The sequence below is a fragment of the Lampetra planeri genome, chromosome 6, assembly GCF_965212315.1.
Source record: "Lampetra planeri chromosome 6, kcLamPlan1.2.h2, whole genome shotgun sequence".
In the NCBI taxonomy this organism is placed as follows: Eukaryota; Metazoa; Chordata; class Hyperoartia; order Petromyzontiformes; family Petromyzontidae; genus Lampetra; species Lampetra planeri.
Genome location: NC_136112.1, coordinates 15,768,903 through 15,790,069, shown reverse-complemented (window position 1 = coordinate 15,790,069; position 21,167 = coordinate 15,768,903). Strand labels below are relative to the sequence as shown.

At 50.2% G+C, this 21,167-nt stretch overlaps 1 protein-coding gene across 1 annotated transcript in view; it reads right to left on the bottom strand.

The window, feature by feature from the left end:
- Window positions 1-21,167, bottom strand: part of LOC144719610 (voltage-dependent N-type calcium channel subunit alpha-1B-like) — a 156,980-nt gene that overhangs the window by 117,860 nt on the left and 17,953 nt on the right. The window contains exons 6-12 of the mRNA XM_078595691.1: window positions 12,688-12,840; window positions 11,434-11,615; window positions 10,666-10,769; window positions 6,231-6,346; window positions 4,737-4,793; window positions 3,382-3,471; window positions 2,546-2,758 (exon numbers count right to left, since the gene is read on the bottom strand). Coding sequence (XP_078451817.1) covers window positions 2,546-2,758; window positions 3,382-3,471; window positions 4,737-4,793; window positions 6,231-6,346; window positions 10,666-10,769; window positions 11,434-11,615; window positions 12,688-12,840 — 915 coding nt within the window. The remainder of the gene's footprint in view (window positions 1-2,545; window positions 2,759-3,381; window positions 3,472-4,736; window positions 4,794-6,230; window positions 6,347-10,665; window positions 10,770-11,433; window positions 11,616-12,687; window positions 12,841-21,167) is intronic.

The following is a 21,167-nucleotide window of genomic DNA, read 5'->3' as shown; positions in this document are numbered from 1 at the left end:
CGATGTCACAAGACATCACGATGGGTGGGGGCTGTGTTAATCTGCGTGTCACACATCATCTTATTTTTTAAATAAACAATTTCCTTTATATATGCTTTGAAGTTATATTCCTACAGATGAATAATATCCACAATGGAGGTTTTTAGGGTAGATCGCGTAAATATAAACCCGCCACCACCCGACACAGCCAATTAGTAACGTTTGTCACTTAAACAAAACATGCCAATTCATTACCAGAACAGCACACCATTGTGTTGGTGCGTATAATGTTATCCTGACATTATTTTAGTAACTAATATGTGCATGTGTGTGTGTGCGCGTGCATTTGTTTATCTGTGTGCGTATGTTTGTCAGTCAACCCATGGCACCTGGGTCTGTCCCGTGATGTGGCAGCGAGCCTTCGAAAACTTCAGGTGGCACCTAGCTGGGCACAAGCGCCACGGCAGTTGTTGTTGTTGTTGTGTGTGTTTGTTACGTGTCAGTTGACCACCCTGGACACCTGATCCATGTCAACTTATTATAATAATATTTAATGTAGTTATTCATATGCTTAAATAGACGAGCCTGTACCAGGCCCCATTGCAGCTCCTCTCAGATGGGAGGGAGAGCTGTTGTGTGTAATGTACGTTGAACTTCTTTCGCACCGTACGGAGCCAACCGTGCTAATCGAAGATGCGGGGGAAGGACAACAAACTAAACACAAAGGCAGTTATAAATAAATGAGTTTTGAATATAAATTATTTCAAAGCGCATAGCTCCAGTGGCTTCCTAATATCGGAAGAGCGTTCCAGACGGCCACCAAAGCGCATCTGTAAGCGCTCGATGCGGTGACCGTCTTTGTTCGACGGCCAGCCAAAAAGCCACTACTGCGAGGATGACCGGAGTTCGCGTGATGGTGGTTTATGCCCCTTGATGAGAGGAGCATGAACCACAAGACACCGACGGAACGCAACAACGGAGTAACATTTTAATTGCGGCCATACGACCGGCTCAGCGTGTTGCATTGTGTCGTTGGTGGCAGCCTGACATTGGTGGCAGCAATGCGTGCGTTTGAGCGTCACGTCAAAAGGGCTCCAGTTCGATATCCAACGGTCCGGGATGATACGGGCGGAGTCGCGGTACTGACGGCAGGAGGACGGCGTTGCTCTAGAGTTTCTTTATCGCCGTTATAGTCATCATGATCCATAGGCCGTAAGTCCGTAGGTGTCCACTGCACATTTCGTCATTTGTTTTCACTTTCCTCTGTCTGTGAGTGCCAATGTGCTCAAGTAGTGGCCACATCTTTCTGGCACCAATCTCTTGTGATGTCGTCGGAGCGTTCCAGACAGCCGCACAAGTGCATCTGAAAGCGCGCGATGCGGTGACCGTCTTTATTCGACGAATAGTCAAAAGACGCTGCGAGGATGACCGGAGAGTTCGCGTGATGGTTTATGCTCCTTGACGAGCTCGCAAGGTATTGTGTGCAGTTAGTGCGACCTTAGAAAGAATTAGTTCAACAACCGCAGGCCAATGCAGCTCGGTGAGCACTGCACTGCCACAGGTGGGTGCGGGTGTGCGTGTGTGTGGGGGTGGCCACCACCACAGCGATTCACCGCTGAAGACCGTGAACATGGGTGGCCCAAAGGGACATTTTGGCGGTGCAGGTTGCAGTCATTACCTTATCTGACTTTCATTTACACAGCGCCTTAACCAAGGCGCTGAACAGAGAATTATCGTACAGTGAAATGGTGCGATGAGATGAGTTGATGAGAAGGATGCGATCGCACGATGAACATGACGATGCGTGAAATAACCGATGATGAAAGTGACAATGAGTGGTTGACGGCGAGCGAGATGATGGATGGGTAGGGAGGTTGGAAAGAGGGATGGAGGTAGCGATGGGGAAGGGAGGGGGAGTTGGGGTAAGCGAGGGGACAATCAGTGAGTGAGTTCTACGGGGAGAATGAAACACAGCGAGGGAGGCCGATTGGTTGACGTGTAGGGGGCAGCCTGTTCCAGTGCAAAGGGTGCCAAAAGCGAGAGAGAAGGGAATGGTGATTGGGCACGCGGGAGGAGGGGGGACAGACGGAGACGGCAGCTGGGATCGTGAACGGAGAGGGCGAGAAGGAGCGTGGAACGAGATGAGGGGAGCGAGACGCCACTTGGGGGTGGGGGGCGAGACTGGAGAGACTTGTTGTCGAACCGGGGGGAGCCAATCGGAGAAGATAACGAGACGACAGAAGTGCCGGCGCGCGTGCGTGCGTGCGTGTGTGTGCGTGCGTGTGTGCGTGTGTGTGTGTGCGTGCGTGCATGTGTGTGTGCGTGCGTGTGTGCGTGCGTGCATGTGTGCGTGCGTGTGTGTGTGTGCGTGCGTGCATGTGTGCGTGCGTGTGTGTGTGTGCGTGCGTGCATGTGTGCGTGCGTGTGTGTGCGTGCGTGCATGTGTGCGTGCGTGTGTGTGCGTGCGTGCATGTGTGCGTGCGTGTGTGCGTGCGTGCGTGCGTGCGTGTGTGTGTGTGCGTGCGTGCATGTGTGCGTGCGTGTGTGCGTGCGTGCAAGCGCTCACGCAGGAAGACGGAGAGCTCCTCGGGCTGGTCGTGGTGCACGATGGCGACGCAGAGCGTGTTGAGGCCCACCATGAAGAGCACGCCCCAGTAGAAGGCCTGCGACTTGACCATGCGGCGGATGGAGAAGCGCAGGTGCTTCTCCTTGCGGCGGAAGTAGGTGGCGCCGCCGCTGTGGCGCCCGCTGCGCTGGCTGCCGTGCGCAAACGGAGAGTCTGCTCGCGCACGCAGCACGCACGACACGCGGGGGGGGGGGAGGGGGGGGGGAGGGAGCAGCCCCCGTTGGCGTTGGGGGTGGCACTGGAGGGGGGCGGCGAGCCCCCCCACTCCACTGGCGACTAAAAACTAAAACAAAATATTTTTCGTTTTACCAGGTAAGGCCCACTGAGCGACGCTACGTAGCTTTTTTCCGAAGCGACCTGGCCACAAATGATAGCTCGACGAAGTGTGGCTTCTCATCGTGCGGACATTTGTAGCGACGAAATGCTCTAAACGAATGTTGATTATAAATGTGGGGGGGGAAACCGGAGGACCTGGAGAAAAATCCACGCGACCATGGGGAGAGAGACACGCAAACTCCAAACACACAGCACACGTCAGGGTCTCTGAATTTGCGAATAAGGGGGTAAATTGAAGTCAACTCGCACGCCTCGATCCGCCCCGCCATTCCCCCCACGCATGCAACCGAGTGGCCGGGATGGCGCTGGAGCCACGGTCCTCAAGCACCGGGCCAGCCGGCTCTTGACCGGAGATGGCCGCCACTGCCCCCGCCTGGCCTGGGGTCATCGGCAGGGGGTCGGCACGAGCGTCGAGAGATGGAGGCGGGCGGAGCGCTCACCCACGGACGAGTTGTCGCTGAAGTAGCCGTCTCCCTCCTCCGCGTTGATGAGGTCGTTACGGCTCCGCTTCACCGTGGCCCTGCGGAGCACTGCTCACACAACATCACCGGCATCATCATCATCACCGGCACCGGCATCACCAACATCATCATCACCGGTATCACCAGCATCATCATCACCGGCATCACCAACATCATCATCACCGGTATCACCAGCATCATCATCACCAGCATCACCAACATCATCATCACCGGCATCACCAACATAATTATCACCGGCATCACCAACATCATCATCATCATCACCGGCATCACCAGCATCATCATCACCGGCATCACCAACATCATCATCATCATCACCGGCATCACCAACATCATCATCACCGGCATCACCAGCATCATCATCACCGGCATCACCAACATAATCATCACCGGCATCACCAACATCATCATCATCACCGGCATCACCAGCATCATCATCACCGGCATCACTAACATCATCATCACCGGCATCACCAACATCATTATCATCACCGGCATCAACAAAATCATCACAGAGCTTTGCTTAAAACAAAATTAATCAACAAAATTTTGCATTGAAAACCTGAAGAAAATGTTCATACAATCAAATAAGCACACGAAAAAACGTATGTATTAAAACAACCAACTATAAAAACACGTCTGGATTAAGTTGCCGTAAAATAATAACACCTCGATCTACACCATCATTATCACAACCATCATCATCGCCATTGTAATCGCCATCACCATCATCAACACCATCATTACCACCATCATTACCATCATTAACAAAGACAAAGATCCAACGTATAGGTTTAACAGACTGTAGGAGCAAGTGCTGTTAGCGAGCACCTATGAAAGCCGGCACGGCACACGAAGGGGCGGGTGGCCAGAATCACGCCCGGCCGCCTTTGTCCCCAGTGGCGATGTTTACGACACACCGCACCAGGTACACGTTTGAGGCTGAGTCGACCTATCGGAGGCCCAGGACCGGTTCAGATAATCATCACTGGTGTTGGTCGTGAGTGAAAATTGAACTCGGATCGCCGGGTTCGTAGTGCAGTGCGGTTACCGCGACCAATACCATCATTAACAGGGCCAATGTCACCATCAATCACACCACCATCACCACCATCGTGATGTTTTGGTAGACAGTGCTTGCCCTGCTTCCCCTCGTGCGAACACACATTTAGCTGCTGTAATATATTTTGGTCTCAAAATGTGAGGTCAAATGTCTATTTGGTGAAAGACAGGCCCTGCCTGTTGATTCAAAGTCACCCCACAATCCTCCAGCACAGTGCACGATGAATGTCATGCGGATGAGGCGAGCTTACCATCGAGGGCTGACCTGTCCTCTGCGTGTTTGTCTTCCTCTTCCAGCATAACCTCCTCTAGAACACACAAAGAGACAAAGATCACCCCCCCCCCAACCAAGCAACGGTACAGCCTCAGTGGGTGGGTGGCCAGCACCACGCCTTTGTCTCCCCAGTGCTGATGTTTTACACACCGCAGAGGAGGCCCAAGACCTGCTCACACGTTCATCACCAATGTTGGCTGCGAGTGGCCATTGCGCTGGTGGTGTGGTGTGGATCAGGCTTTTGAACATGCAACGCGCATCTTTTTGTGTTGCTAAATCTACTCGTGTGTGTGTGTGTGCATGTCGGTGGGACGACGGTTTCTACCGGTAATACTGCAGACAAGTGGCCAAATCGCCACTACTTCACATGCCACTGCAAAATCATCAGAACGGTTACATCTGTCGACAACTTATATTTGGTCGTCATGGTGAAAACGGACGCAGCCATTTTTTTCCCGCCATTTTGGTCAGTGAGGGCGTAGCTATGGTGTGAGTTGCAGTGAGTTGTTTTTGTGGTTGTTCTCGTTTTTTATTTTTATTATAAAGCGCTTTATTCTTAGCAGACCACCCTGAGTGCGATCATTTCTGACTTCACACGTTAGTAAGGTGCCGAATAAGGAAATAGACTACAACACATCCTACAATATCACGAGCCATTGCCTATGTGCTGTGGTGGACCAAGGCCTATCATATGCAAGTAGCGTATAGGAGCAGCTCCGTTAGAATGGGGCACTCCTCACTGAGGAATACATCTCGGCTTTGAAACATCACAGCCCCTCGATGCACTATCTGGCTGTGTCCTGGAGAGGCCAAGGCCTCAGAATTGGCGGACGCATGGTGATGCAGGTTTCAACGTATCACTTTCTTGGACATCTCCTAAGGCCATCTATCAATCTCCTTAGGCCACCTATTGGGACCTTTTTTTTGCCAGTATGACCGCTACACTATCGCTCCCCACACGCGCGTGTGCACACACAACAACCACGGCGCTTGTGCCAGGCTATGTGCACATTAAGGCCATGTGAAGAGGTCACGGGACAGACCCAGGTGCCATGGGTCGACTGACTTAGTTGACTGGCCAATGCACCACCTGTGCCGCCGAATGTGCCAACTTGCTGTGTTTTAGCCACCCGGAACTCCGCTCATTGTTGTGAGCGTCGTTCCTCTGCCCTACGTTGTTGCTGGAGGGGGACTGCCTCCAACAGTCCCGGAGCGTCATTCACGAGCCTCCTCCACAGAGGACGACCTTGATACCGCTGGTACCGGTCATCGGCAAGTCCACTCAGCTCCACGTCCTCCTGTACCACATCACTCCATCTCTTCTCGAGCCTGTGCCATGCCCATTAAGCCCCCTCTATCTGGCCGAACAAAAGCTGTTTAGGCATGCGGTGGCTGGGCATGCGTGCTACGTGACCCGGCCACACAAACAAACACCCCGTCGCTCACACATTCGCGCAACCTGCTTGCTCACCAGCTTTGCAGATCCACTCGAGGTAGCCGTTGAGCTCGCGATCCAGCTGTTGTTGCCGGCGAAGCTTCAGAAAGGCTCTCCTGTTCTCCACTCTCTCTCGCTCCTTGGCAAACTCCCTGCAGAGCCAAACCCGCCCGCCGCGTTACTGCCAAACAACCGTTACTCACGGCACGACCAACATCATCATCGGTGCAGTTACTCTCAACATCACCGCCATGGCCCACATGTTTACTGGGTGGCGAAGTCGTAACACTCACGCCTTACAGCAGGAAGGGGCCTGGGCTTGATTCCCTACATGGGGAGCGCCTAGCCTGTTGTGGAGTTTGTAAGTTCTCCCCACGTTCTGCACGGGACACCTCCGGGCTCTCCAACTAGTTTTAACTCGTGGCTTTAAAAAAAGAGAAGACGCAATGTAACCGGCGCTGGCCAAACATCACAATCCTGAACAATTAGCTGCAGATTACTCAGTTAGGATTGCCCGCAGCAACAGCGTGCCCCCGACTGCCAATGTCACGTCTCCGATGTCTATGGCATAGCAGGTACTGTGTGCTCGCTTTTCTCTGGCCACGTTAGCTACGTTGCTTTTCCGTATCACTTTCAGAATTCTGATCGGGCTCCACATCCCTGCTCTCGTCCTCATTGATATTTCAGCACTGTGATCCCGGTCCTCCTTCAACATAGCGTCATTATGCCACACGCTCTGATGTGCGTCTCAGTTGTGTCAATTCAACAGAAGTCATCACTTGCCTGGTAAAACTTGATGCACGTGACTTACTTGATTAACTTCATTGTGAACCCTATTATTTATCCATCTTTAATGCATCCGTCAATGATTTCCTGGAACGTATGTATGCGCGTTGAACTTCTTTCGCACCGTACTATATTACCATTGGTTGCAACAGCACAATAACGAATTCGACTTGAAGCATTGTTACCGCACAGTGTCCGCTCGCTCTCGAAGCGGGAGAACGATGCAGAGGGGCGAGGAGGAACCCAAGATGCGTAGCGGGAAGGCAGCCCGCCACGTGGTGACCCTGAGCCATATTCCCCCCGAGCTCTGCAGCCCTCAATATATGAAGGCATTATCAGCCAATTAACCCTTTCCCATTTCGAGACGTCTGCAAGTTGCAGGGTGGGTTGTCCCGTTCACCACTGAATCTCGCAACGCGCAAGCGACTCAGCATTCATTATATTTAGAGAGGTGGAGCAGCGCCGTTGTTTTTAAAGACACTGTTACTCACCGCAGAAACACGTCGGGACACGACTGCTGCACTCTATGATAGCTGGCGCCAAACTGTGCCACACGCCCTCCCGCATGGCCTTGTGGGAGCCTTGGCACCGATAAAGTTATTTTATTGTAGTTTTTCTTCCGATTCCGTTCGCACGACGTGCACGCACATCGTCGGCATGGGAAAGGGTTAAGGAGTGTCGACATGTGAGAGGAAACTGGAGCACCCAGAGAAATCCCACGCATCGAGGGGACAGCACGCTAGCTAACACAGGTGGAACGGATGGAGATTAGTCTGCTCCTGGTGTGCCGCTTTCTCGCGGCAAGCCGGGTCACCGCATCTCGACGCCCGCAACATTTGCGTGATCCGCAAACCCCTGCCTCCACAATCCTGGATTACGGTCGTGCGCCACCACCGCCCGGCTTAAATATATTCAATCTCGGCTCATGCTGGATTTGAAGCCGGGATACGTCTCGCACCCACAGCGAAAATCTTAACATCAAGTGCGGTGGTTCTCAACCTTGTTTGGCTACTTTACCCTCCCTGTTGAATTTAATTTCAACTGAGAGTACCGCCTTGCCTGAGCGAAAACACGGTTCTGAGGAAATTCATGTATGAATAATGAACATCGATATTTTAACCAATTGCCCATTTTTGTGAGGTATCCCTAACTCGCTGGCAACTGCAAGCGAATTCAAATAAAATCCAACGGACGCTCTGCACGCGCTACGTAATTCGTTTCCGCTCGCTGGCTACTCTTGGTCACCACATTGTTTACGATCAATGAGTTGACAAAGGTCTTTAATATCGTCCCAGGTTAACATGTGGATTTAAATTTCATTGCAGTTATTTTTAAATCGGCAGATGCATACATCATTATTCACCAATGACTCTCATGCATGATAGCACTTCACGCATTTGTATATGACCTCACGTACCCCCGGTTGAGAACAACTGCTCTAGAAAAACAAACCATCATGGCTATGTACTTATGATCTAAGCAAATCACAAGAGCAAGTATGTCAATTGTTTATGAGGATCATGAATAAACAATAATAATATACAATTTAGAGGCCAACCATCCACATGACCATGGCAGATTTAGGAAGGTTTTATAATTTTGCTTCATAGTATCAATCAAATTAGGGACAACTACATATGAAGAGGGTTGTTGTTTTAATACATTTTTTTAATTCCAAAAAAATATCTTTACCGCAATGGAACACGATGCACTGAGATCGCAAAGAGAAAAGTGGTCAAACGTAGATCTCAAGATGAGTCGGACAAGGAGGTGTGCTCTTGCCCAAGTTATTTGCAGCAACGTTAGAATATATATTTTTTCCCTCCAGAAAATGTAACGGAAAATTCGCGGGATGAACGTAAATGGAGGAAATATATTGACCGTCTGAGAATTGCCGAGAAATCCACGGCTGTGAAATTCTAACGTGGTATTTTTTTGACGGACGGCTGAAGATAATGCCATGCAATGAATATTGAAGATGGGGAAAGTCTGTCTCATTGTTTGGAGGCATGAGAAATGAGGTGGCGGATGGAATGTTGGCAGGGGAGGTCATTTATGGAGCAAGGGCTTTCAACAGCTCCCATGGATGTCCCGTGGAAATGCTTGACGCTTTCAGTTTTAATATAGTCCCGAAAAGCTAAGAAATCTATTCAATGTATTAACAACAACGAAGGCAACAACAGACATGACGATGGTATAGAATGAAATACATTAATTCCAAATGAAGATTACTATTCAGTGGCAGTATGTAACAGATGAACAGACAAGGAGCACCCGAGCCGTCACTCGCTGTCGCAGGTGCTCGTGCGCTGCTCTTGTGTGTGAATAGCATTGCGGAGATTGACACGCACCGTATACGCTCGTTACAAACACACCGCACGCGCCTGCACGAGACGCACGCGGAGCGCGAGCGAATGCGGCCGCTTCGTAACACGAGATGGGAACAAACACGGAGCGCATGAGCGCGCGTGGACGGCTCCCGACGCCAAGAAGAGACTCGCGCGTGTGTGTGTACACGCGACGGTGAGGACGTATTGAGTTCATATTACAGATAGAAGTATGTGCACACCCCTTTGGTCAATCCACTGCTGGATGAGGACCTCCACATGCCGTGCGGGTCGGAGGAGTTATTTGACCGTGCTTCACCAAACTGGTCAGTGCGGGACGGTCAAGAATTATTTTGTATAGAAAGACAAAGATCCCCCGTATTGCCTTTACAGACTGTGGGGGGCAAGTGCTGTTCGCGAGCACCTATGAAGGGCGGCACGGCTCACGAGGTGGTGGGTGGCCAGCACCACGTAGCAATGTTCTTTACGCACCACACCAGGTGCTCATTTGAGGCTGAGTCGACCTAGGAAAGGCCCAGGACCGGTTCAGATAATCGTCACCGGTGTTGGTCGTGAACGCGAATCGAATTCGGGTCGCCGGGTTCAAAGCGGAGAACGCTAACCGCCACTCCCGCTCCCAATTGATTTTGTATCCACACATGTAATTATTTTCACGTGCAAGCAGGTACATGTATGAAAAAGAAAGACGTTACATTTTTCTCAACAGAAGCCACATCTGTTCATGCATACATTTACCCGAGCCACTGTACATATAAATCATTCACCCACGGAAAGATTTGAAATCTTCCGCACACACACACGGCACGCGCGCCCAGGCGCCCAGGCGCGCGTGCGTGTGTGGGTGTGCAATGGGACTGCGTAATTGACTGTGCGAGTGCTTTTGAATAACGGCCTCTGTCCATTGTTAACATTTTGGAGATTACTCGGAGCACACGTGTGTGAATGTGCGTAAGAATGTGTGCGGGGCGTAGTAGTTGTGGGGAGCGGTCGTGCAACGAGTTAGCGCGCTGCGCTACAAACACGGCAGCCCGAGTTCTATCTGTGCTCAATAACAACACCGGTGACGATTATCTGAACCGGTCCTGGACCTCCCCTACGTCGACTCAGCCTCAAATGATGACCTGGTGCGGTGTGTAAATATCACCACTAGGGGAGACAAAGGCGGCCGGGCGTGGTTGCTGGCCACCCACCCCCTCGTGTGCCGTGCCGGCCTTCGTAGGTGCTCGCTAACAGCACTTGTCCTAACAGTCTGTTAAGGCTATACGGGGGATCTTTGTCTTTGTGTGTGCACGTGTGTGTATGTGTGTGTGAGTGTGTGAGTGTTTGTGCGCACGCACCCAGACAGGACTCCCAGGGCGAGGTTGAGCATGAAGAAGGACCCGATGATGATGAGGGGGATGAAGTAGAGCCAGTTCCACGTGTTGCCCAGGGCGTCGTTGGTCTGCGGCGAGACGCGCACACGCACACGCAGCGTCGTCGCCGTCGCTCACAACGACCACTCACGTCGCGGCGACCTCGCCGCTCACGTCAACTGCCGCGTTGGCACTGCGCAGTGTGTACGCGCGCACACTGCGCAGTGTGTGCGCGCGCACAGACGCAAGCCGTCACACTCCCCGAGATGTAAATAACGACGCAAACGGTCACCGACGACGTCTGCATTGGCTCTGCTGAAACCTAAAGCGCGATACGGATTAGGCCGTAAGATTCCAAACCCAAACCGGTGAGATGCCTTTACCCAGCTGAACCCCTCACACAAGAGCTAAGGTGGTTAAGCGTGAGCACATGCATGTACGGTGTGCACACATATCAACGTGTGAGTTTGTGGCCATCTGCATGAGTCCATGGGTCTCTGTGCGAGTCGATGGGTCTCTGTGCGAGTCTGTGGGTCTGTAATGAGTCAATGGATCTCTGAGTGGAGTGAGCGGTGGGTGCGTGTGTATGTGTGTGTGCATGTGTGCGTGTTTGTGTGCGTGTGTGCGTGCTGGGCCCATGTATGGAACTGAGTGTGTGCGTGCTGGGGCCGTGTAGGGAACTGAGTGGGTGCGTGTGTGTGCGTGTATGCGTGTGTGCGTGCGCGTTGTCGCCACACCGCCGCGCCTCCTCACGTTGTAGAGGACGTCCACCCATCCCTCCATGGTGATGCACTGGAACACGGTCAGTCCCGCAAAGAGGATGTTGTCAAACTGCGTGATGCCGTAGTTGGGGCCTTCCCAATAGCCCTTGCACTCGAGGTCCTTGGGGCAGAGGCGAGCCGGAGCCTCCAGGCCACACGGGTCGCTGTCATACTCTGCGACACACGTGGCACGGGGCACGCCAGCACAGGGTACACGCCAGTACAGGTCAGCCAGTACAACATCAACAAGCGCCGTTCACCACAAAGTGACGGTGATTGTGCCAAGCTAGGTGAACCTTGAGGCAGTCACGTGAATTGTCAAAGGCTTGCTGGTAGGAAGGCATGGGACAGACCCAGGTACCATGACTGGCAGATGCAGAAACTTGCTGCAATTTAGCTGCCCGGCGCTCCGCTCGTTGTTTTGAGTGTCACTCTTCTGCCCTGCGCTGTTGTTTGAGGGCGACTGCTCCAACTGCCCAGCAGTGTCCTTCACGAGCCTCCTCCATAGAGGCCGATATCGACACCACTGGCACCGGCCATCGGCAAGTCCGCTCAGCTCCACATCCTCCTGTACCACATCACTCCATCTCTTCTCTAGCCTGTGTTGTGCCCGTTTAGCCCCCCCTCTGTCCGGCCAAATAGAAGCCGCTCGGGCACGCGGTGGCTGGGCATGCGGTGGCTGGGCATGCGGTGGCTGGGCATGCGGTGGCTGGGCATGCGGTGGCTGGGCATGCAGTGGCTGGGCATGCGGGCTCCATGACCAAGCACAGGTCCCACCAGCAGGTGACAACAGCACAGGTGACACCGCCAGTAGGCTGTGAATGTTGCTGTGTCCGCTCATCACGGCGAAACGTAGTGGTGTGCACCAAGTGGAATGGAGCTAAGACTAAAAACTATAAACTAAACTATCTTAAATTTTACCAGGTAAGGCCCACTGATCTGCTATGTATCGATTTTTCAGAAGCGACCTGGCCACTAATGATAGCTCAACGAAGTGGCTTATCACGTGGAAATTTATAGCAGCCAAATACTAGAAAAGACGTGGTGATGTTGATTCTAAATGTGGAGGGAAAAATCGAAGGACCCGGAGAAAAATCCACGCGGCCCACGGCGAGAGATACAGAACAATGCAGACTCCAAATATGCAGCAGCAGGCGTCAAGGTCGGGATCGAACCCACGACTTCCTGTATACCAGGCGCAGTAGTTAACATCTGCCCACCTTGGCAGGGCGGGGCACCGTGGTACCTGTGTTGTTGAGCATGCAGGTGGTGTGGAACTTCCCCACGTAGAACTCCAGCCCGATGATGGCAAACATGAGGATGGCAAAGAACAGGAGCATCCCGATCTGCAGCAATGGGATCATCGCCTTCATAATGGACTTCAGCACCACCTGCAGGCCTGCACAAGTGCACAAAGACAAAGATCCCCCGTACGACATTAACGGACTGTTGGGCCAAGTGCTGTTGGCAAGTAGCACCTTTGAAGGCCGGCACGGCACACGAGGGGTGGGTGGCCAGCATCACGCCCTCCCACCTTTGTGCTCCCTAGTGGTGACATTTACACATTGCACCACGGTTGAGTCGATTTCAGTCGATTGCACCAGAGTCGACCTAGGGGAGGCCCAGGACTGGTTCAGATAATCGTCACCGATGTTCGGCATGAGCGGGAATCTAACTCGGGTCGCCGGGTTTGCAGCGCGGCGCAATAACCACTACTGCTTATCGAAAGCTGATGTTTGCACACCACACCAGCTACTCATTTAAGGCTAAGTCGACCCACGAAAGGCACAGAACAAGTTCTGATGTCACTTGCCACTGATGTTCACTCACGTGACAGGTTCATGGTGCAGTGCGCAAAACACAGCACCGGCGCTCCCCCCCCTTCGCACACCTCACCACGATTATCTGCATCGCCAGCATCGAGACCTCATCCAACACACACAGATTTGCCGCATTGCATGCACAAAAGCCTTATGCAGACTAAACAGCTCCATGGAACGCCACGCGTGTCCATTCTGTCGTTTTAGGGGAACCGAAAAAATGTGGCTCCCAGAGGAAATGCGGCAGCAATGAGAATTTGTGACGGTAGAGACAATGGGAGGGAGAGACGAGGAGAGGGAGACAGTGGGAGGGAGACGATGGAAAGGAGAGAGATGAGGGGAGGGAGGTGACGGCAGAGAGGCGACAGGAAGGTATTCGACAGCGGGGCACTGCGAGGGAAGAAGCAGAGAGAGAAGTGTTGTGACCTGGGGTGAGTTGTTCTCTTCAAACTGAAATCAGGGCCATTCATAGGCACGGCCGACGTTGAGGACGCAATAACGATTACTCCTTGAGCATCCCTACTGTGACCGCACACACCCCCTTTCCCTCTGATGCTCGGTTGCTGAACTCCTGACGTCTCCAGGCAACCGTTGCGCTTTTACGACCAATATTGCGATCCATCGGTTGGTTTCCTTAATAGGGTTAGATCGCCCGTGTTGCAAAAAACGTCTAATTCTGTTCGCAGTAACCCTCCAGCACCCGACAAGGGCCATTCAGATCGAGTTTTCACATCATGGTCAAGCAAAATAAGCCACGCAAATTTGGTTTATCGGTAAAACCGTGAAGTTGAAAAGCAAGCAAATTCGGACAATTTTACCCAGCATTTCACTGGAGGCTGCAACAAGCGTCACGAGGTGTTTAACAAAAGCTCAGCTCTCTCGTGGCATATTTGACCATGTGACAACTTTATTTCCTTGGCTGTGTCGGGCAGTGGAGGCTCATCGTTACTTCAACAATGAAATTAAACCTACACGACCCCGATTGTCTCCGCCCGCTCTCGGACGCCACTCTCCCAAACGTGAGCACCTCTGTGAGCGCCTCCAAATGACTCTCATTTGCAGACCCGTCAACAGAAATTCTGAGCTCCAGTACACCGAAGCAGCAGCAGCAGGAACAACAATGATAAAAATTATTAATGTTTATCTCAGCGCCTTTCATCGATAGATCATAAGGCGCTGTACGAGTGGACATTTTAACACCCCATATAGAACAAGATCAATCAGGGCAAACCAAGATTAAAAGATATCTGCAATGTTGGCTGCGAGCCACCCATCCTCACCCCCACGTCATGTGTAAAATAAAATATCCGGCAATATCCGAGGGCCTCGCTGTGGAGCCACGCACGGCTGTAGCCCTTCCATGCCCTCTCGTCAGGCGTCATCATTTCTTCATTTTCCACCTCCACATTTTACAAGGGTCGCGCTCATTACACACAAAGCGCTTTGCCACAAATGAAAACCACAACACCTCGATGATCTCGACAAGCAGCATAAACCATCATCACGCAAACTCCGCTCATCCTCACAGCGGCAGAAACAGCAGCAGCAGCGGCGGCGGCTGCGTTTGGCTGGCCGTCGAACAAAGACGTTCACCGCATCGCGCGGCGCTTTCAGATGTGCTTCTGCGGCCGTCTGGAACGCGCTTCCTCACCCGTATTAGGAAGCCACTGGAGCTATGCACTTTCAAATCTAGATTTAAAACTCATTTCTTTAAAACTAATTTGTGTGTTTAGTTTGTTGTCCTTCCCCCACACCCACGATGAGCACGACTGGCTACGTACGGTGCGAAACAAGTTCAACACACACACACGTACAGATGACTCAATTGGGATCCTGTTCAGCAACATTTCCCCACTACTGCGACAACTTGGCAGGACCCGCCTGAAAAAAAGTCATGAGACTCTATGAGGCTTTGCTGAGTAAAGGATCATCAATAAAAGTCCAATATTTTGGGTGCCGATTAGGCAAAAAAATGGCTAAATAACACAAATTCATGTTGCATTCTGAGATTATTACATCGTGTACCAGATTGAGCATAGAAACATTCAATAGCAACAGAATGTCCGAGCACTTATCATCATCCCACGTTCCACGGTGCTGAGTACTCCACTCTTTGTTGGGGGATGGCACGGCCCAGCGATAGCACGTTCACTGCTTGTCGCAGAGATCCGTGGTAGGAATCCAGCGGCCGCGCTGGTTATTACTGGGTGTGTGCTCACCGTAGCGTACACACCGTCTGCTCACTGGTGGAGCCAGTAGGGGGGGGTGGGGTGGCACGTGCCCCCCCAATGATCCGATCGAAATCCCTAAATTCGATCGGATAATTGGGGTTTATTAATAATAAAGCGGCATTCTGCGACCCCCACTGCCACTGTATAGCATATTATTACGTGCCAGGGACTCTATGAGATGATAGGACAATAGTCTGAGTCCATAATTGGCAATAAATAACGGCAAAGCAGTTATAAGTGACTCACAGAATTGTGCGCAGTTGCGTATCCAGTACACGACTTCCCTGAAGGCATTCACCTTCAGCGAGCGCGATGCCGATCACACACGGTACAAATTCTACCCTCGATCGAAGGCTGCGCCATCGCCACACACGCGTCGAATAAAAAGCAAGGGACAAGTCCTTACTTACTAACAACTCCTATTATTTTTCATTGCTGGAAGGGTTGCCCCCCTACCTGAAAATCCTGGCTCCGCCATTGCGTCTGCTTGACAGTGGACGTTAAACATCCCAGAAGGATATTAAAAAAAACTAGGCTCGTTGCGTGCCGGCACCACCGCCAAAGTTTGCCAAATTTGAACTTTTCCTGCAAATGACTCCGTTGTGAATGACACACGATAACACCGCTCCCTACTGGCAGACTACTCCCCTGTCCACCCGTGACACGTAACGCCTTCATACTGGCCCTGCGCTATGAGAGTGGAGCCAATACTCAAGGCGTACACGCGGACTCCAAAGGGTTCAAAATACCGTGAGACGGCGACTGGAAGACCTCGGGACACCCAAGGACATCTGCAGCAACATTTAAAGGACATCACAGTGGAAAACTCTAACTCCCCTGCAAGAGTATACAAAACAAATAAATAAGGAAAGATACATTTTCTAATTGAAATTAAACTTACTGCCGCTTTCTTAAGAAGCGACCATTTGTCGCTCTCAAGAGTGAAGTCGCTCTCCAGAGTAAAGCCGGGGTGCGCAGCAACGTTTAACGTGACGCAGTAAAGGGCGAGAGGACTTTTAAAGAAAAGGGGAAATGGAGGGTTACGGGCCGAGGCTGCGGAGCAGCAAAAGGCTAATTTCCACCACTTGGTGAACAGTAAATTTAATAATCATTCTAATCATTCTTTGGTTCTTTTCGGTTAAGTCACGTCTAAAAATAAAATAATAAATTGTAATATGTTATTTTATTTTAATTTATTATTTTATTTTTTGACGTGACTTAACCGAAAAGAACCAAAGAATAATTCCTGCAGTCACGAAAGCTCCTAAATTAAGATTAATAATCATTACCGTGTATCATTGTATCTACGGACGTTGAGCTTATTTCGCAACGTACGTAGTCAAATGTGGCCAAAAGTCCCCCGCTTTGTGCTCATAGAAAGTCCTCTGGGTGAAGACCGAACTTCTGGCGCGGACCCTGACAGAAGAAGAGATGAACCCCCGACAGCTGCTGCAGCTGCTGCTGCTGCTGCTGCCGGTGACACCGCGCTGCCACCGAGGGGCTGAGTGTGTGATGTGTGAAACCAAACGAGACCAATCCATCGCACGGCCGTGAGACACTCAACACTGTGGACAGCCGCGAGTCTCGCTGGTCATCCTTGAGATTTGACGTGTATCTAAAACGCATTACGTTAATGGTAATTTTCATTAACGTAATGCAGTCCAAGCATGCCTCCTTCGGTAACCTTCCCTGCGAGTTTCCAACGTGAAAACCACGAAGCCCGACACCACCGTCTTGAGTGATCGTGCCCCGTAAAATGACAATGAGATCGTTCACTTCCTCGGGCCCACGGTTGACCACATCCCCTCGGGAAGACACGGTCATTAGCTGCAGGACCGAGAGACGGTTGTGGGAAAACTGTACGATCGTAAATGCGTGTTCGCGCGTCTCGGCATCGCTTGCTAAAAATGAAACTAAACATTCAGTTCCGTCAGCAAAATATTCCAGCAGCATTCGTTTGTGAAATGTATTCCCGAACCCAAACCTCCCTCTCCCTGGAAAGGTCCTGTTCAGGAAAATCTCCTTCCATTTCTCCAAACTCCATTCACTCCATGTCTTCACCACCCCCCACTGCCACCTCATTTTCACCAAAAGCCATGCAATGAACTGGTCTCATCCGTGTGGTAAATGACTGCCTTCTCTGCGTGTGTCACCATATACCAGTGTATCCTCCACAATACACGTTGTTTGGGGTTAGATCGCAATAAATGTGTCGTTAAACCGCCACCACCCAACACAGCCAATTAGTAAGGTTCGTCACGTAAACAGAACGTGCCAATTCGTTACGAGTACAGCACACCAGTTGTGTTGGAGAGTAAATCCACAACATTTACAGTCTATCCTCCTATAACCATGGTGTGTGGGTATCTCCAGCACACTTCCTTCCTGGATCTGCTCTTACATCTTAAGCCTCCCCAATTCCGTACGATCCAAATTGTCACTGCCTAGACTCCTCAGTGTGCCTTACCTGGTAAAATAAAAAAAAGTTATCGTAGTTTTATAGTTTAACCTTTTACTCAGTTGAGGTCGCTCTTTCTTCACTGCTGCCCTCAGTCTGGAACTCCCTTCCCTCAGCTGCCCGTGCTGTTGACTCCCTGCCCCTGTTCAAGTCCAAGCTCTAAGACTTTTCTCATTTCCTCCTCCGCCTTCGATTGACAGTCGCTGTTTCACTACAAAATAAACGTCTCCATTCCCCCGGATGTGGGTAGTTTCGAAGTGTAATAACGCTATACAATATATTTAAATTAAGTGCTATATTAATCCAAACCTTACCGCATCGCAAACTTTCAGGGTCTAATCTGCAAAAGAGAGACCGTGTTGTAATCCAACGCTGCTGCTGCTGCCCGCAGGTGTGGGGGAAGGTTCCTCTCCGTGAGAAACAACGCCGCGGTGCATTGAGGGCAAGAGTGAAACTGTCAACGTAAACTCAGGTGTGGGGGAAGGTTCCTCTCCGTGAGAAACACCGCCGCGGTGCATTGAGGGCAAGAGTGAAACTGTCAACGTAAACTCAGGTGTGGGGGAAGGTTCCTCTCCGTGAGAAACACCGCCGCGGTGCATTGAGGGCAAGAGTGAAACTGTCAACGTAAACTCAGGTGTGGGGGAAGGTTCCTCTCCGTGAGAAACACCGCCGCGGTGCATTGAGGGCAAGAGTGAAACTGTCAACGTAAAACTCAGGTGTGGGGGACGGTTCCTCTCCGTGAGAAACACCGCCGCGGTGCATTGAGGGCAAGAGTGAAACTATCAACGTAAACTCAGGTGTGGGGGACGGTTCCTCTCCATGAGAAACAACGCCGCGGTACATTGAGGGCAAGAGTGAAACTGTCAACGTCAACTCAGGGTCGTATTATCCAATGGGCCACAGTAGGCACTGTGCCTATGACCTACGAAAACTTGAAGGGCCTACAAAAAAAAGTGACCACGTTTTTGGTTCGTTTCATAAAACATTTAACCAAGATATCTTCTCGAATAAATATATTTATAGAGCAAAATGATCGGCACAGTGTTTCAAATTAAATCTGCTTATCTGCAGCACACAGCGCGCTCCCATCGAATGAAGGCACAGACTAAATAATGAACGTATCAGTAACGACATCTGTCCAGCTGCTGGACGAAGTACCGCGTGAAACAAGCGAGTGACAGTGTCGGTAGAAGCAACATGGGGCAGCAGCAGTAGCAACTGTAGAAAGCTATCACTGAAGGCCTACGAAACACAAGTGGCTAGGGCCTACAAGAACCTTTATCCTGCCCTGCGTAAACCCAAGGATCTGGCTCACTGCGTGGAAATAAAACATCACCAAGTCCCAACCAAAACGGGGAAAAGCGTGTAAACGTAAGCCAGGAGATGAAACAAAACGTTTTAATGGACTATGAGAAACAAATGTAAGGTTGCGTTTCTATTGTTGCCTCTGTTTACGAAGGAGTTGAGAGGATGACAGAGGTTTCACTGGAAATAAATAATGTCCAAGCCACCTCTGTGACCTCTCAGATAGAAATCTTTACCGCTGGCTTGTTTACACTTGCGCTGAATATCCAGCACCGTGATAGTAGAATTATCATGTGGAATTCCCTACCTTTGGCAATTCGTTTAACCAACATGTGCATACTTTTAAGTTGCATCTAAAAAAAGTCAAATTATCTTAATTCGATTTTTTCTATGTCGCTCTCCTTCTCTCTTGGCTTTTCCTTCACCTTAATCTTACAAGGCGCCTTGAGACATTAGTAGAAGACGCCTTAGAAATAAATGTACATTATTATTACAACATATACTGTATGTTCACATACAAAAACAAAGAACCCCCACGGTATAGCCTTAACGGACTGTAGGGGCAAGTTCTGTTAGCAAGCACCTAAGAAGGCTGGCACAGTACACCACGCCCAGCCACCTTTGTCTCCCGAGTGTCGATGTTTACCACACACTGCACCAGGTACTCATTTGAGGCTGAGTCAACCTACATATACATAATATGCACAGTACTGCAATGGTATAATGTGGTCACACAATCGTGCAGTATTTGTTTAGGCGACATAGGCTTCGGCCTTATACTGGATGGAATGGGGGTCACATTCTAGAAAAGAATTCTACAGGATACTATGAAATCAAAGGGTTCCTTTAATATTAGATTTTTATTTTATGTCAGGTTGCATAAGTTGTACATATTGTAATTGTTTCAAAGGAATATACATACATAATTTGTATAGATGTTAAGCGATGTATACAGGGTGGGCCCACTGAACGATGTAGATTTTTTTTGTAAGCGACCTGGCCACAAATGATAGCTCAACTAAGTGGCTTATCATGGGGACATTTATAGCAGCCAAATACTCTAAACGCGTGATGTCGATTCTAAATGTGGAGGAAAAAACCGGAGGACCCGGAGAAAAAACCACTAGACCACGGGGAGAGAGAGAGACACGCAAACTCCAAATATACAGCAGGCGTCAAGGGTTGGGATCGAACCCACGATTACAGTTGTAATCATTGAACACTCATCAACTATGTTTCATCTCCATTCATTCGCGGAGGTCTCAGTCGAGGTTTGTAAATGGTGGATTCGTGGCAAAAAAGTAGAAAAGAACGTGAAAATTATAATCCATGAAATGTTAACGTAAAGAATAAACAATTGCAATATTTTAACGCCAGTGTTAAAATAAGGAAAAAACCACGTGTGCTGACTTTCGAGCAACTGTGTGTATAGTCCAGAAGAGGTTTTTCTTTTGGGTTAAATCGCGTGAATATAAATGCGTCATTAAACCGCCACCACCTAACGCAGCCAATAAGAAAGGTTTGTTACGTAAACAAAACGTGCCATTTAGTGACTAGTTCAGCACACAAGCTGTGTTGGAGAGTAAACCCATGACTACATTTACAATTCGAGTACCGTGACATTTCACCTATAATTATAACAACCAACCTCATCAGGCGACAGCCAGATTTGTGTATATAGTGGTTTAAAATAATGCAACATAGCCATTCCATTGTACTATCTCCAGTTTGGTACAAAGCGCAATCATATCTGGATGAAACATGTGTTTTATATCTGCAGTGTTTTCTACCTTCTCAGCAAGAGACAACAGGATATTCACCGTACGCTATTAATATGCGCTGTGTCTCTGGGGTTCCATGTTCTCCTGGATAGTGCCCAATCTGAATACGCTGCTAATATTGCTTGCAGTTT